The sequence below is a fragment of the Nerophis lumbriciformis genome, linkage group LG13, assembly GCF_033978685.3.
Source record: "Nerophis lumbriciformis linkage group LG13, RoL_Nlum_v2.1, whole genome shotgun sequence".
NCBI classification, from domain to species: domain Eukaryota; kingdom Metazoa; phylum Chordata; class Actinopteri; order Syngnathiformes; family Syngnathidae; genus Nerophis; species Nerophis lumbriciformis.
This window is the reverse complement of record NC_084560.2, coordinates 21,455,421-21,471,139: the sequence shown is the minus strand read 5'-3', so window position 1 is coordinate 21,471,139 and position 15,719 is coordinate 21,455,421. Positions and strand designations below refer to the sequence as shown.

Sequence of the window (15,719 nt, the reverse complement as noted above, 5' to 3'; positions counted from 1 at the left end):
GGACGCTGGCGGGCCGGATACGACCCGCGGGCCGTAGTTTGGGGACCACTGATTTAAATAGTCATGAAATAAAGAAAACGCATTGAATGAGGAGAAGGTGTGTCCAAACGTTTGGCCTGTACTGTACTTGTGTTACATATTGTATGATAATGTCAAGTGGGCGTGAACAAATAATGACGTGCGGGCCACACAGTGAGCACCCCATAAAAATTTACAAAGAGCTAAAGGCATCATGTTATGACAAAAAGATGAGTACTAATAATGAACAAAAACACAGATTTGTGTAGATAGCATTTATTTTGCCCTTTTATTAGACTATTTGATTACAAATTGCATGATGACATCACATTAACATTCCCCCTCCCTCCTCCAGGACCCCATTACTGCAATTTACTTTACATAATGAATATTCGGAATTAATAATTGTGATCTCAACTTTGAAATAAATAATCATGATTATTTTGGCCATGCAGCTCTAGCTTGTGTGTTGTAATGCATTGTAAGCGCCACAAGGTGTCCCACAGGATAAATTGTGGCAGAGCCGTGTATATAAAGAATATTGCCAACTCATTTCAGAGTTGCTCTCCAACATGGCGCCCTGTAGTCACATAAGGGGCTTTTGACCAACCAGAAAGAGTATGGCCAGACGATATCCTAAATGATTGGTAAAAAGCCCCTCACGTGACTACAGGGTGGAGGACCAACTCTGAAACGAGTTGACCATACTCTCTATTCATGGCTCTGCATTGTGGTCATTTCTCCTATAGTAGACTGCATCGCAGGTGCGCCTGATGTCGCCTGCCCCGAGTGCACACTGAAGCATCTTCTTATGTTCACAGTGTCGCTGGACAACGTCCTGCTGGATGTGAAAGAGCTGCACAGAGGCATGGAGCTGACCAAGAGAGAGTACAGCATGCACGGCCACAACACCATGCTCAAGGATTTCATCATGCACAACGAGAGCAAGCTGAAAAAGCTGCAGGATGACGCCAAGATCGCACAGGTAAGACGCACACGCCACGAAGATGACAGCAAGGTAAAGTGCGTACACAAACACCAACCAATCGCTTGTTTTTGTTTGAAAGGATGCCTTTGAGGAGGCAGTGAAGTTCTATGGAGAGAGTTCAAAAACTACGCCGCCATCCGTCTTCTTTCCTGTGTTTGTACGCTTTGTGAAGGCCTACAGGGTGAGCGTCACTCCAAAACCTGCTGCTGATGTTTTTGCGGCCAAACAAAGATGATGTCACATAATTTCCTAGTGTGAGACTGCTAAAGTAGCAGGAACAATTTGGTTTTGTTGCTCCAGAGCTCCCTCTACTGTTGTGAAGTGTTTTAAATACAAATACAGTCGTCCCTCGCCACATCGCGCTTCAAATATTGGGACTTTGCCACATTGCACATTTTGGGGGAAAAATTTGTTTTTTTGAAAGCATATTCTACAGTTGTTTGGTCCTAAATTAAGCATTCTTATTTATTCCAATTCTAAATCAATTCATCATTTTCAAAAATAGATTTTAAAATGGTTTGTTTTTATTTTTTTAAAGAAATTTAAAAAAAAAAAAATGTTTTAGGTCATCTCTGCTTACTCGCTATGTTTACACATGAGCAACCAAAAGGAAAAAAAACTAACCCTTTTTTTTGAAAATGTTATAATTACTATACCAATAATACATTGCGAAAATCGTGTTGAATTGAGAATCGATTTTAAATCAATTGATTCAGAATGCGAGCTGTTCAGTATCATGGCCACCCATTGGCTCAGCCTCAGGCAGCATTGAATACTATATTGGATCGTGCTGTATCTACAAGTTGTTGATTTTTGATTTTGTTTTGCCGCATTTGCATTTGTTGTGACCTTCCTAAGCCATCGTAGTTATCCGCCTTTCTTGCTTAGATGACTGATGGTGATGACGTCACGGACGGGCAGACAGACTTGAACAACATTTAAAGTCCTTATCATGTAAAGTGTTAAACCTCATACAAAGGTCTGCCGTTCTTAAATCCAATGTTTTATTTTTTTCTAGTTTCGATAAAATCGATCGATTGCCTTTTAAAACAATGTTGAATCGAAGCCTGTCTTCTGGAAGGCAAAGTAGCTGAGCACAGGTCAAATTAGTTGAAACTTAGGAATTTTAATCAATTTATTTATAAATAGATTTATTGTTAGACTCACAATAATCACCTTTTTTTTCAATTTTATTTTTTTCGAAAACAACTGGTTGAATATTACAAGAGGACATTACTACATTATAGTTGCAAACAGCGGAGGGACTTTTTAAATTTTTACATAAATGGTTTTACAAAACTATTTATTTTTAGGGTGAAAATGTTCTTTGGACTGAACGGAAAAAATTGTTCCATTGTTGCTAATCAGCAACAATCGAGTTTTTTCTGTTTCATCTTTTTTCCACAAGATTATGTCATGTAAAATGGCCTCTGTATCAAATTAGTTAAATTTTTCCTAAATGAACTGTACCAAAACATTTAATTTCTCTTTTGTTTACACTGTCAAGATTGTCTCCTGTGTTATCGTGACCATCTGTTTTCTATCAACATTACGTTCCTGCCGTCTTCCCCAGCAAGCTGAAGAGGACAACGAGCAGAAAAAGAGGCAGCAGCAGATTTTGATGGAGAAGCTTCTAGAACAGGAGGCCATGATGGAAGCAGACCAGAAGGTGAGCCAATCGTGCCCTACTGCACCTCACCCTGCTCTCCCACTCCATGCTGCTATCAGGATTAGTAGTGGACACATGACCTGGTGCATCTGCTTCTTTCTGCTCTGCACCCTGCTGTGTCACGTCACTACTGCTCAGGATCAGCTGTTACCCTTCTTAATGGTTTGGTTTAGTGTGTGTAAAACATGCGACACAAGTTCAAGTGATGGTGTCTTCTTTTCAGTCTTCTTCGCATAAAAACAAAAGACAGCAACAGGAGCTGATCCAAGAACTGCGGAAGAAGCAAGTAAAAGACAGCCGCCACGTCTATGAAGGCAAAGATGGAGCCATTGAGGACATCATCACGGGTAAACCTATTTGGACCTGGCTCCATTGGTCACACACACACACACACACACACACACACACACACACACACACACACACACACACACACACACACACACACACACACACACACACACACACACACACACACACACACACACACACACACACACACACACACACACACGCGCGTGCGGCGATCTGCATGGAGACTTCCGAATGAACTAACACTGACTCTATTTTTGGAGAAGCAGATGTTTGAGAAGCAAACATGAAGCTACGAGCTAATCCTGGACACTCTGAGGCGCTTCAAGTGTTGTCGATGTTCTGCTTTGGCGTCGCTTAGTAACACATGGCGGATGCTGTGACTAACTCCAAGGAAATTTTACCATCAAGAGAATGGATATTCAATACTCAAACATGCCATTGCATTAGGTACACCTGAACAATGTAAAGATTGATCCGCTACAAGACCTGTTAACAATAATCCGTTTTGATTGACGGTAGTCTTATAACAATAATATTTTGTAACTATTGTGAAATATTTGTTTTTAAATACATCAACACAACAGGTACATGCTTTGACATGTACCGTATTTTCCGGACTATTAAACCGCACTCACTAAATTTTAGAAGAAATAAATATTGTTTCATATATTAGCCAAACTGGACTATAAGCCACAGATATATACATTGTGAAATTAGTTATTTACGCAAAAAAAAATGTGTAAATGTTAATATACATACCTAATTATTTCCAAACTGTGCCTGTCACACGGCAGTAAAACGGCTGATCAAACAAAACAGAAGTCATTGTCATTGACCTGCAGTGAGCTGCAGAAGCTAGCTCTCCAATCAGCTAAACCGACTCAATATCTCCACCGTGATGTCTTGGTGAAATTACAAAACTAGAACAATACAAAAAGAATGAGCTTGTAAGTTAATAATACACAGACACTCGCAAACATGTTAGCGTATTAGCTAACATTAACAACGCTAGCTTGATTAAATTATGATAACACATACAAATGCATGACACACCCCTACAGACATCACACATGGGACGGTTAAGTATGAATAGTTTTAGTCTTATTGTAAAACTTACAAACGTGGCCTGGAGTGATTAATGAATAATCTATACGAGTAGAAAAGCTATAGACGATTAGAGGACGGACGGCACTTGTACTTTCGGTCGAAAGCACTAAACAAAAGGAAATACTGTAGACGTTCACCCCGCAGTGAGAAAAACTGTCCAAAAGATGGCGCCATAGCCCGGACAATAACAAAAAAGTAGCGTCTTATAGTCTGGAATTTACGGTAATTAAAGTATATAACTTTGCAATTATCATGCGTTTGGAAACAATCAGGTAGCAAGAGGGTTCCCTCTGTGCATCACTTTCAGCACCTGAACGCGTTAATTCAATGCTTAAATTTAAGTGAACGCATTGAATCCTCAACCCACAATTGTTGTCTCTGTGGGCGCAGGCGGGACAGCTGGCTTACACACACAGGATGCATTTGGGTGGCTAGTCTCTTTTGAGAAGCACCGCAAAGTAACAACAATGAGTTGTTACTTTGTTACTCAGTGGCCTAGTGGTTAGAGTGTCCGCCCTGAGATTGGTAGGTTGTGAGTTCAAACCCCGGCCGAGTCATACCAAAGACTATAAAAATGGGACCTATTACCTCCCTGCTTGGCACTCGGCAGCAAGGGTTGGAATTGGGGGTTAAATCACCAAAAATGATTCCCGGGCGTGGCCACCACTGCTGCTCACTGCTCTACTCACCTCCTAGGGGGTGATCAAGGGTGATGGGTCAAATGCAGAGAACAATTTCGCCACACCTAGTGTGTGTGTGACAATCATTGGTACTTTAATTTTAACTTTAAGGTTAAAAGATGAATGCAAATGCCTAGTCTGGGACTATATGGGAATTAAGCAAGATGAGCCCATCAACGCGGATGAATGAGACAGTATTCCCAATTTGTTGGAAAGTGATGGCAACAAAAAAAAAAGACAACAAAACAAACCACTTGACCCAGTCTGTCCAACTAAGGAAAAACTGCACTTCAAGATGTTTAATATTTACTAAATTTTTTTTTTTGCTAACAGAAATTAGTTAATTATTGTTTGTTTACTTTTTTAGGGTAATCACACATTTTTGACCTTCCAATTCCATTGGTGAAAAATACTAACGAGAAATAAAAGTGTATTACATTTGGAAGGGTTACTTGCAATACTATTATGATTACATTAGTTAAAGTTAAAGTACCACTGATAGTCACACAGACACTAGGTGTGGTGAAATGACTCTGCATTTGACCCATCCCCTTGTTCCACCCCCTGGGAGGTGAGGGGAGCGTGAGCAGCAGCGGTGGCCGCACCCGGGAATCAATTAGTGCTTATTTGGTTCAAAATAATGCTGACAATAATACTGTTTATATAAAAATACTGTGGGACAATACATCCACATTTGTAATTGCATATTAGCAACATCAAGAGTGTGACACAGTACATTACAACTATAACTGACATCAAAAGTGAGGATTATTGATCACTGTAGATGTAGACACCATTTAGACTTAGACTTAGACTTTCTTTTTTGTCATTCAAATTTGAACTTTATAGGAACAACATTTCGTTGCATTAGCTGGTTGTAGTGCAGGATAAAAGAGCAATAATGTGCAGATATAAATAAATAGATTACTGTACAGATAAATATATTGCATCCACGTTAATGGATGTATGTTATATTGTCTTTGTATTACAGCGAGTTTATCCGTTTTTGGGGGGAATTGAGGGGATTATTTTAATGCGTTCAAGAGTCTTATGGCCTGAGGGAATAAAGCTGTTACAGAACCTGGAGGTTCTGCTACGGAGGCAGCGGAACCTCTTTCTAGAGTCCAGCAGTGAAAACAGTCCTTGGTGGGGGAGGGAGGAGTCTCTACAGATGTTTTGAGCCCTGGTCAGGCAGCGGCTTTTTGCGATCTAGATAGGAGGAAGAGGAGTCCTGATGATCTTTTCCGCCGTTCTTTGATGCAACTCTAGTATTGAAATAAATTCTCCAAAATATCACAGACTTTGGGCTTTTCAAAGTGCGTGGCGGGTCTCCCCTGGAAAGTCTCAGGATTTCCAAGGGGAATTAATGCAGCTAGTCAAATTTTTAAAAACTTTTCCAAACCTGCTAAACTAACTTTTGTTATGTTTAAGGCAAGAGAGTCACCATAGTTTGGGATGAGCTGAAAAATATGCCCAACCACTTTGAACATTCTTATTCTGATTCCATTGTACAGGTGTACCTAATACTGTATCATACTGTCCACTAACACAATCTACATCTTGCATTTGTTGGCGCTGACAGAAGCAGAGACGATAATGATGCAGTGGTAGTTTAGCATTAACCTGCTATTGCTAACTGAAGGTTGCTAACTGCTGTAGCAATCTGCTTTTCTCACGTTGTCTGTCTTGTCTTGGCTGTTGTGTTTGTTGTCATTGTCGCAGTGCTGAAGACGGTGCCCTTTACCGCCCGCACCGCCAAGCGCGGCTCTCGGTTCTTCTGCGAGCCCGCCCTCAATGAGGAGTACCATTACTAAGCTTGTAGAACTCTCTTCTTCCCTTCCAAAAAAAAAAAAAGGTTGCTGGAACACGTCGTCCTTCTCTCCCCACTTTGTCCTGGAATAACCTTGCACGCTTTCTAACTTCCACACGTGTCCTGTTGTGGGGTTGCCAACACATAAACCACACTTGCCTGAGTGAATGTGTGTTTAATCACCTTTTTCGACCTCCTAAGCATGACACGGTGTTGGCGTGGGGCCACCTAAATGGAGTCTGACCCCGTCTTTAACAATCATCATTTCATCATGTAGATTTTTCCTCAGAGGTGACTTTTCTCTGCTGACAGTACAAGAAAACTGCTGCTGGCTTTAACAGCAAGCTCTGACTTTTAGCTACATGCTGCCATCTAGTGGATGTGAATGGAAGGCCACCCTACAGACATAGTAGACTAACCAGCTAAGGAGAGCATGCTCTATGTTGACAATCATTTCATCATACTTTTTCATTATGCAATCAATTAATCCATTATACTTAGCTAGAACACCATTAAATTAGATTAGCGATATAAAACCATATTTGATAGATAGATAGTACTTTATTGATTCCTTCAGGAGAGTTCCCTCAAGAAAATTAATATTATTCATACCCTGGCTTAAGATTGAGTTAAAATTGATGGTGAAAAGAAATAATTGGCCATAACACATTTGCTAAAACAAAGAAAGAAAGAAAATCAGAACAAACGCTCATTTCGTTAATGTCACAAGACAAAGCCACCTACGAGGGCTGTGGCCATTAGTTTGGCACAGGAGTCTGCAGTTATTATAGTCATAATACAGTTATAATGCAGTTATTATTGTCATAATACGGTTATAATGCAGTTATTATGGTCATAATGCAATTATGATGTAGTTATAACCTGGTCATAATACAGTGCCAATGCAGTCATAATGCAGTTATTATGGTCATAATGTGGTTATAACCTGGTCATAATGTGGTTATTGCGGTTGTAATGTAGTTATAACATGTTATAATGCGGTAATAATGCAGTTACTATGTCATAATGTGGTTATAACAAGGAGTCCCAGTGCTAACGCAACGATAATGCAGTTATGTTATAGCACGATTATAATGCAATTATTATGGTTATTGTGGTTGTAACTTGTAATGTAGTCATAACGTGGTCAAAACGCGGGGATATGGTCGTAATGTGGTTATAACCTGGTCACAACAGTTACTAGGGTCATAGTGTGGTTGTAACGAGGTCATAATGCAGTTATTAGGGTCATAATGTGATTATAACCTGGTCATAATGCGGTTATTAGGGTCATAATGTGGTTATAACCTGGTCATAGTTATTAGGGTCATAGTGTGGTTATAACGAGGTCATAATGTGGTCATAATGCAGTTATTAGGGTCATAATGTGGTCATATTGCAGTTGTGGTTATAACCGGGTCACAATGCAGTTATTAGGGTCATAATGTGGTCATATTGTAGTTTTGGTTATAACCTGGTCACAATACAGTTATTAGGGTCATAATGGAGTTATATTGTGGTTATAACGAGGTCAAAATGCAGTTATTAGGGTCATAACGTGTTATATTGTGGTTTTAACAAGGTCAAAATGCAGTTATTAGGGTCACAACGTGTTATATAGTGGTTATAACGAGGTCAAAATGCAGTTATTAGGGTCACAACGTGTTATATTGTGGTTATAACGAGGTCAAAATGCAGTTATTAGGGTTATAACGTGTTATATTGTGGTTATAACGAGGTCAAAATGCAGTTATTAGGGTCATAACGTGTTATATTGTGGTTATAACGAGGTCATCATGCCGTTAATAAGGTCACAACGTGTTATATTGTGGTTATAACGAGGTCTTAATGCCGTTAATAAGGTCATAACGTGGTTATATTGTGGTTATAACGAGGTCAAAATGTAGTTATTAGGGTCACAACGTGTTATATTGTGGTTATAACCTGGTCAAACTGCAGTTATTAGGGTCTTAACGTGTTATATTGTGGTTATAACGAGGTCAAAATGCAGTTATTAGGGTCATAACTTGTTATATTGTGGTTATAACGAGGTCAAAATGCAGTTATTAGGGTCATAACATGTTTTATTGTGGTTATAACGAGGTCAAAATGCCGTTATTAGGGTCATAACGTGTTATATTGTGGTTGTAACAAGGTCAAAATGCAGTTATTAGGGTCATAAGGTGTTATATTGTGGTTATAACGAGGTCAAAATGCAGTTATTAGGGTCATAACGTGTTATATTGTGGTTATAACGAGGTCATCATGCCGTTAATAAGGTCATAACGTGGTTATATTGTGGTTATAACGAGGTCAAAATGCAATTAGGGTCACAACGTGTTATATTGTGGTTATAACGAGGTCATAATGCCGTTAATAAGGTCATAACGTGGTTATATTGTGGTTATAACGAGGTCAAAATGTAGTTATTAGGGTCATAACGTGGTTATATTGTGGTTATAACGAGGTCATCATGCCGTTAATAAGGTCATAACGTGGTTATATTGTGGTTATAACGAGGTCAAAATGCAGTTATTAGGGTCACAACGTGTTATATTGTGGTTATAAGGAGGTCATTATGCCGTTAATAAGGTCATAACGTGGTTATATTGTGGTTATAACAAAGTTATAATGCAGTTTTTAGTGTCATAATGCGGTGATAATGCCAACAGGTGGTGTCAAAGCTCATGGTAACAGTCTGTGTCGGCCACCATTAATACATGGGATTACATAAATTAATTATGTTACATTGAATCATCTGACTAAAAAGGAAAACAGGAATATGAAATTGTGTTAGAATGACCATTTATGAAATATAGTAAATATTTGTATCAGGTTTTTTTTGTGTTTGCAAAATGATTCCTATTCCTGACATTTACGAGGAAATAATTGTTTGCACCATCCTAAACATCCAAATCATTTTAATCAATTCTAAATCATAAAATATCCTAGATTTTAATCAACTGTAAATGAACATTGCATATGCATAAATCACAAAAAAATCATATAAATGAATATGGACCTCAACCTTTGTTAAAATGTAAAGAACGCTAGGATTTTGTTCTCTATTTTCAGTTTAAAACTCACCAAATATCACTTTTTAGTTCAAATGAAGCCAGTGTCTAAATAATAGTTGGAAAAATAGTAACTGTACCGGTATATTAAATGTTCAAATACAGAATAAAGATACATCATCATACTGTCATTAATGACAAATATAACAAGACTTTCTGCCCTTTTTTTTTTACTGTTGCATCCTCCTTTACTAACTTGATGACTGAGATAATAATTCACTTATTTTTTATTTTGTTTGCAAATGTTGCATGCTCACTACTTCTGTTTTTCTGCTGTGCGTGCTTGTGTGTGTGTGCGTGTGTTACTTACACACATCTGTATACAAGTGTGCATGCAAGTGAAAGTGGAGTTTGAGCTGCGATTCTTTGCATGAGTGCATGTTGTGTTGACACCATGACAGACTGCTGGTAGCCTCTCTGCAAAGCAACAAACAACAACGAGGCATCCTCCTTGCTTTTGCGCCCTCTCGCACGCTAAGCGCCCCCTGCCTGTGCAGAGCCGCCGTGCAAATGTTCCCTCGGTAACGTCCCTTTTTGTCTTCTCTTTGTCCAGCCCTAAAGAGGAGTAACATTACTAAATTCCCCAATGTATCCTCGAGGCTGAGGAAGTCCTCTGGTAGGACCCCAGTAGTGCTGCAAGTGTCCCCCACCTGGCAAGCAATCTTATTTCTTTGACTTGATTTGACGCTAAACACCCAGCCCTCTTGGAAAACAAAACTGTAAATAAGTTGGATACACTTTAGAGTAGTCAGTGTACAGCTTGTACGGATGTACTATCTATCAACAAAAAGCTATAAAAGCCTTTCAATGAACGGCAGCACTCGTGCAGCCCCACACCATGACTGTATCTTACACTCACCTGTGTTGATACTAGCAATGGACGATATGTAACATATGTATTGCAGTAACAGGATGTTATTTGGCATATAGAATATAATATCATTTTACAAATATTTAATTTAGCTGCTAACGTGCGCTAACATTGATCATTTCCAATTCTCAAAACTACCGGTATTCACTTATTTGCTAATTAACTCTTAATAACTGATTAATTTCTACATCCTGTTGTTTTCATACTTTACATTAGTTGTGGGTGATACTACAAATGTGGGTATCAATCTGATACCAAGTAGTTACAGTATTGGCGTATCAATACTGACACTTCAAATGTTTGAGATCATTGAATGATTACACTTTTGATCCCAATTATAATCAGACAAAAACACAGAATATTAAATATTTTCATATTTCCTACTGAACGTGCTGATTTAAATCCTTATTTCCTAAATTTGTAAATCATTAAAAAAAATTTTTGGTGATAAAAAATATCAATCTGATGACCACCTGGTTACTGTCAATATTTGTATCCATCCGCCCACCTTTGTTTACATTCAAAAGCTCAAGCTTAGCATTTCTTCTTACAGTGTGTAGTGGAGCATGTTTAGCTGTTCCTCGTCTTCCAGTGATAACATACCTGAAAAAAACTTCTTTTTTTTTTTTTGCCGCCATGGAGGCGAAGATTACTGACGTACAGTGCATCCAGAAAGTATTCACAGCGCTTCACATTTTGTGTTATAGCCTTATTTCCTAAATAAATTTGTGTCCTCAAAATTCTACAAACAATACCCCATAATGACAATGGGTAATTTTTTAATTTTTAATTTCAGCAAATTTATTAAATTTAAAAAATGAAGAAATCAAATGTACATAAGGAATACATTTGTTTTTGTCCTTTAAATTCTACAAACAATACCCCATAATGACAATGGGAAAACATTTTTTATTTTAACAATTTTATTAAATATAAAACATGAAGAAATCCCATGTGCATAAGGAATACATTTGTTTTTGTCCTCAAAATTCTACAAACAATATCCCACAATGACAATGGGGGAAAACATTTTTTAAGAAATTTTAGCACATTTATTAAATATAAAAAACGAAGAAATCACATGTACATAAGGAATACATTAGTTTTTGTCCTCAAAAATTTTACGCAAAATACCCCATAATGACAATGGGAATTTTTTTGTGTGGAAATTTTAGCAAATATATTAAATATAAAAAACTAACATCACATGCACATAAGGAATAAATATGTTTTTGTCCTCAAAATTCTACAAAAATACCCCATAATGACAAAGGGAAATGTTTAAATTTTTAATTTTAGCAAATTTATTAAACATAAACAACGAATAAATCACATGTACATAAGGAATACATTTGTTTTTGTCCTCAAAATTCTACAAACACCCCATAATGACAATGGTTAAAAAAAAAATCATTTTTTGAAATTTTAGCAATTTTATTAAATATAAAAAATTAAGTAGGAAATGGATGGATGGGTGGAAATCACATGTACATAAGAATACAATTGTTTATGTCCTAAAAATTCTACAAACAATACCCCATAATGACAATGTGACATTTTTTTTTTTTAATTTTAGCAATTTTATTAAATATAAAAAAACGAAGAAATCACATGTACATAAGGAATACATCTGTTTTTGTCCTCAAAATTCTACAAACAATATCCCATAATGACAATGGGGAAAAACATTGTTTAAGAAATTTTAGCACATTTATTAAATATAAAAAACGAAGAAATCATATGTACATAAGGAATGCATTTGTTTTTGTCCTCAAAATTTTACACATAATACCCCATAATGACAATGGGAATTTTTTTTGTGGAAATTTTAGCAAATTTATTCAATCTAAAAAACTAACATCACATGTACATAAGGAATACATATGTTTTGTCCTCAAAATTCTACAAAAATACCACATAATGACAAAGGGAAATGTTTAAATGTTTTATTTTAGCAAATTTATTAAACATAAACAACGAAGAAATCACGTGTACATAAGGAATACATTTGTTTTTGTCCTCAAAATTCTACAAACAATACCCCATAATGTCAATGGTAAAAAAAAATTTTTTTGAAATTTTAGCAATTTTATTAAATATAAAAAATTAAGTAGGAAATGGGTGGAAATCACATGTACATAAGGAATACAATTGTTTATGTCCTCAAAATTCTACAAACAATACTCCATACTGACAATGTGAATTTTTTTTTTTAAATTTTAGCAAATGTATTAAATATAAAAAAACGAAGAAATCACATGTGCATAAGGAATACATTTGTTTTTGTCCTCAAAATTCTAAAAACAATACCCCATAATGACAATGTGAACATTTTTTATTTTAGCAAATGTATTAAATATTAAAAAAACCAAGAAATCACATGTACATAAGAAATACATCTGTTTTTGTCCTCAAAATTCTACAAACAACACCCCATAATGACAATGTGGATTTTTTAATTTTAGCAAATGTATTAAATATAAACAACGAAGCAATCACATGTACATAAGGAATACATAGTTTTTGTTCTCAAAATTCTACAAACAATACCCCATAATGACAATGGTAAAAAAAATATTTTTTGAAATTTTAGCAATTTTATTAAATATAAAAAATTAAGTAGGAAATGGGTGGCATAAGGAATACAATTGTTTATGTCCTCAAAATTCTACAAACAATACCCCATAATGACAATGTGAATTTTTTTTTTTTAATTTTAGCAAATGTATTAAATATAAAACAACGAAGAAATCACATGTGCATAAGGAATACATTTGTTTTTGTCCTCAAAATTCTAAAAACAATACCCCATAATGACAATGTGAACATTTTTTATTTTAGCAAATGTATTAAATATTAAAAAAAACAAGAAATCACATGTACATAAGGAATACATCTGTTTTTGTCCTCAAAATTCTACAAACACCCCATAATGACAATGTGGATTTTTTAATTTTTTAATTTTAGCAAATGTATTAAATATAAACAACGAAGCAATCACATGTACATAAGGAATACATAGTTTTTGTCCTCAAAATTCTACAAACAATACCCCATAATGACAATGGTAAAAAATTTTTTTTTTGAAATTTTAGCAATTTTATTAAATATACAAAATTAAGTAGGAAATGGGTGGCATAAGGAATACAATTGTTTATGTCCTCAAAATTCTACAAACAATACCCCATAATGACAATGTGATTTTTTTTTTTTTAATTTTAGCAAATGTATTAAATATAAAAAAACGAAGAAATCACATGTGCATAAGGAATAGATTTGTTTTTGTCCTCAAAATTCTAAAAACAATACCCCATAATGACAATGTGAACATTTTTTATTTTAGCAAATGTATTAAATATAAAAAAAAAACAAGAAATCACATGTACATAAGGAATACATCTGTTTTTGTCCTCAAAATTCTACAAACACCCCATAATGACAATGTGGATTTTTTAATTTTAGCAAATGTATTAAATATAAACAACGAAGCAATCACATGTACATAAGGAATACATAGTTTTTGTCCTCAAAATTCTACAAACAATACCCCATAATGACAATGGTAAAAAATATATTTTTTGAAATTTTAGCAATTTTATTAAATATAAAAAATTAAGTAGGAAATGGGTGGCATAAGGAATACAATTGTTTATGTCCTCAAAATTCTACAAACAATACCCCATAATGACAATGTGATTTTTTTTTTTTTAATTTTAGCAAATGTATTAAATATAAAAAAACGAAGAAATCACATGTGCATAAGGAATACATTTGTTTTTGTCCTCAAAATTCTAAAAACAATACCCCATAATGACAATGTGAACATTTTTTATTTTAGCAAATGTATTAAATATTAAAAAAAACAAGAAATCACATGTACATAAGGAATACATCTGTTTTTGTCCTCAAAATTCTACAAACAATACCCCATAATGACAATGGTAAAAAAAATATTTTTTTTAATTTTAGCAATTTTATTAAATATAAAAAATTAAGTAGGAAATGGGTGGCATAAGGAATACAATTGTTTATGTCCTCAAAATTCTACACACAATACCTCATAATGACAATGTGGAAACATTTTTTTTTAGAAATGTTTGCAAATGAACTAATAAACCACGTGTATAGAAGTATTCACAGCCTTTGCCGTGAAGATCAAAAGTGAGCTCAGGTGTGTCTGGTTTCACCTGATCACCCTCCAGTTGTTCCAACAGCTTAATTAGAGCCCGCCTGTGGTAAATTAAGTTGATTAGACATGATTAGGAAAGGCAAACGCCTGTCTGTGCGTAAATTCCCACACAAACTAAGAACACTTGTTGCACGTGTGTGCATCACGATACAAGAATAGTATTTCAAACTATCGTCGGTCAAATTAATATCGTTTAATTTTCAGTATGTAGGAAAAATCCCATGCAGGCTGTACACTGACTACTCTAAAGATTGGCTGTATTCAAGATGGTTGCTGGCTAAGTAAGAAGAGTACAAGAGGAGGATGTGGAAAAAAAGTCATTTTTAGTGTGAGAGACAACTTGACAGAGCGGCTGCCAGCGTTAATCACTAACGAGCTGACCAGATGACTGACAGCTGTCAACCCCCCTCTTAGATCTGAGGAATCAGCCCTACAGGCGGGCGGACGCCGTGCGAAGGAGCGTGAGGAGACGCTTTGACGACCAGAACCTGAGGCCGCTCAACAACGGCGAGGTGGTGGTGTGAGGACGTGTTTATTAATGGTCATTAGGGGGCGCTAGGGAGGGCTAGCAGTGACGTCATGGCAACAACAGAAGGAAGAGTTGCAAGCTCAGCACTAATACTGCTGATTAGTTGAATAAATCAATATATAATCATCAATAACTCAACACCACCTGAACCATGAAGCCCATCCTGAGTGATGTCGTTCTAGAAGGAGATGGAATGTTAAGAAGAAAGTGTACAGTAAGTACGCCACACAAGTACACCACGTGTGTAAATGTGATTTATATATATATATATATATATATATATATATATATATTAGTATGTGTGTGTGCGTGTAAAAATATGAAGGACCTGGACTGACTTTTTCATTGTTTCAAGGAAAGAAAACTTAAGTGCCTAAAATGTTTAAAGTCTGCAAACATTTTGCTATGATGACCACAAAACATATTTGAGTTACATTCCAGTGTTCATATTTGTGGGAATAATCATAAC

General features: G+C 35.9%; 1 protein-coding gene across 4 annotated transcripts in view; it reads left to right on the top strand.

Annotated features, from left to right (window-relative positions):
- fmnl2a (formin-like 2a) overlaps positions 1–15,719 on the top strand; it is a 98,370-nt gene that overhangs the window by 82,556 nt on the left and 95 nt on the right. For 2 of the 4 annotated variants that reach the window (XM_061971518.1, XM_061971519.2), the window contains 5 exons: positions 840–1,003; positions 1,086–1,187; positions 2,580–2,675; positions 2,899–3,022; positions 15,136–15,719. The exon at positions 15,136–15,719 is cut by the window's right edge and continues 95 nt beyond it. In XM_061971518.1, the coding sequence (XP_061827502.1) occupies positions 840–1,003; positions 1,086–1,187; positions 2,580–2,675; positions 2,899–3,022; positions 15,136–15,245 (596 nt within the window). In that variant the 3' untranslated portion in view covers positions 15,246–15,719. Of the gene's footprint in view, positions 1–839; positions 1,004–1,085; positions 1,188–2,579; positions 2,676–2,898; positions 3,023–6,499; positions 7,857–7,935; positions 11,604–15,135 lie in introns of those variants that run through there. The other 2 variants (XR_009816489.2, XR_009816490.2) reach the window with 2 other exon arrangements.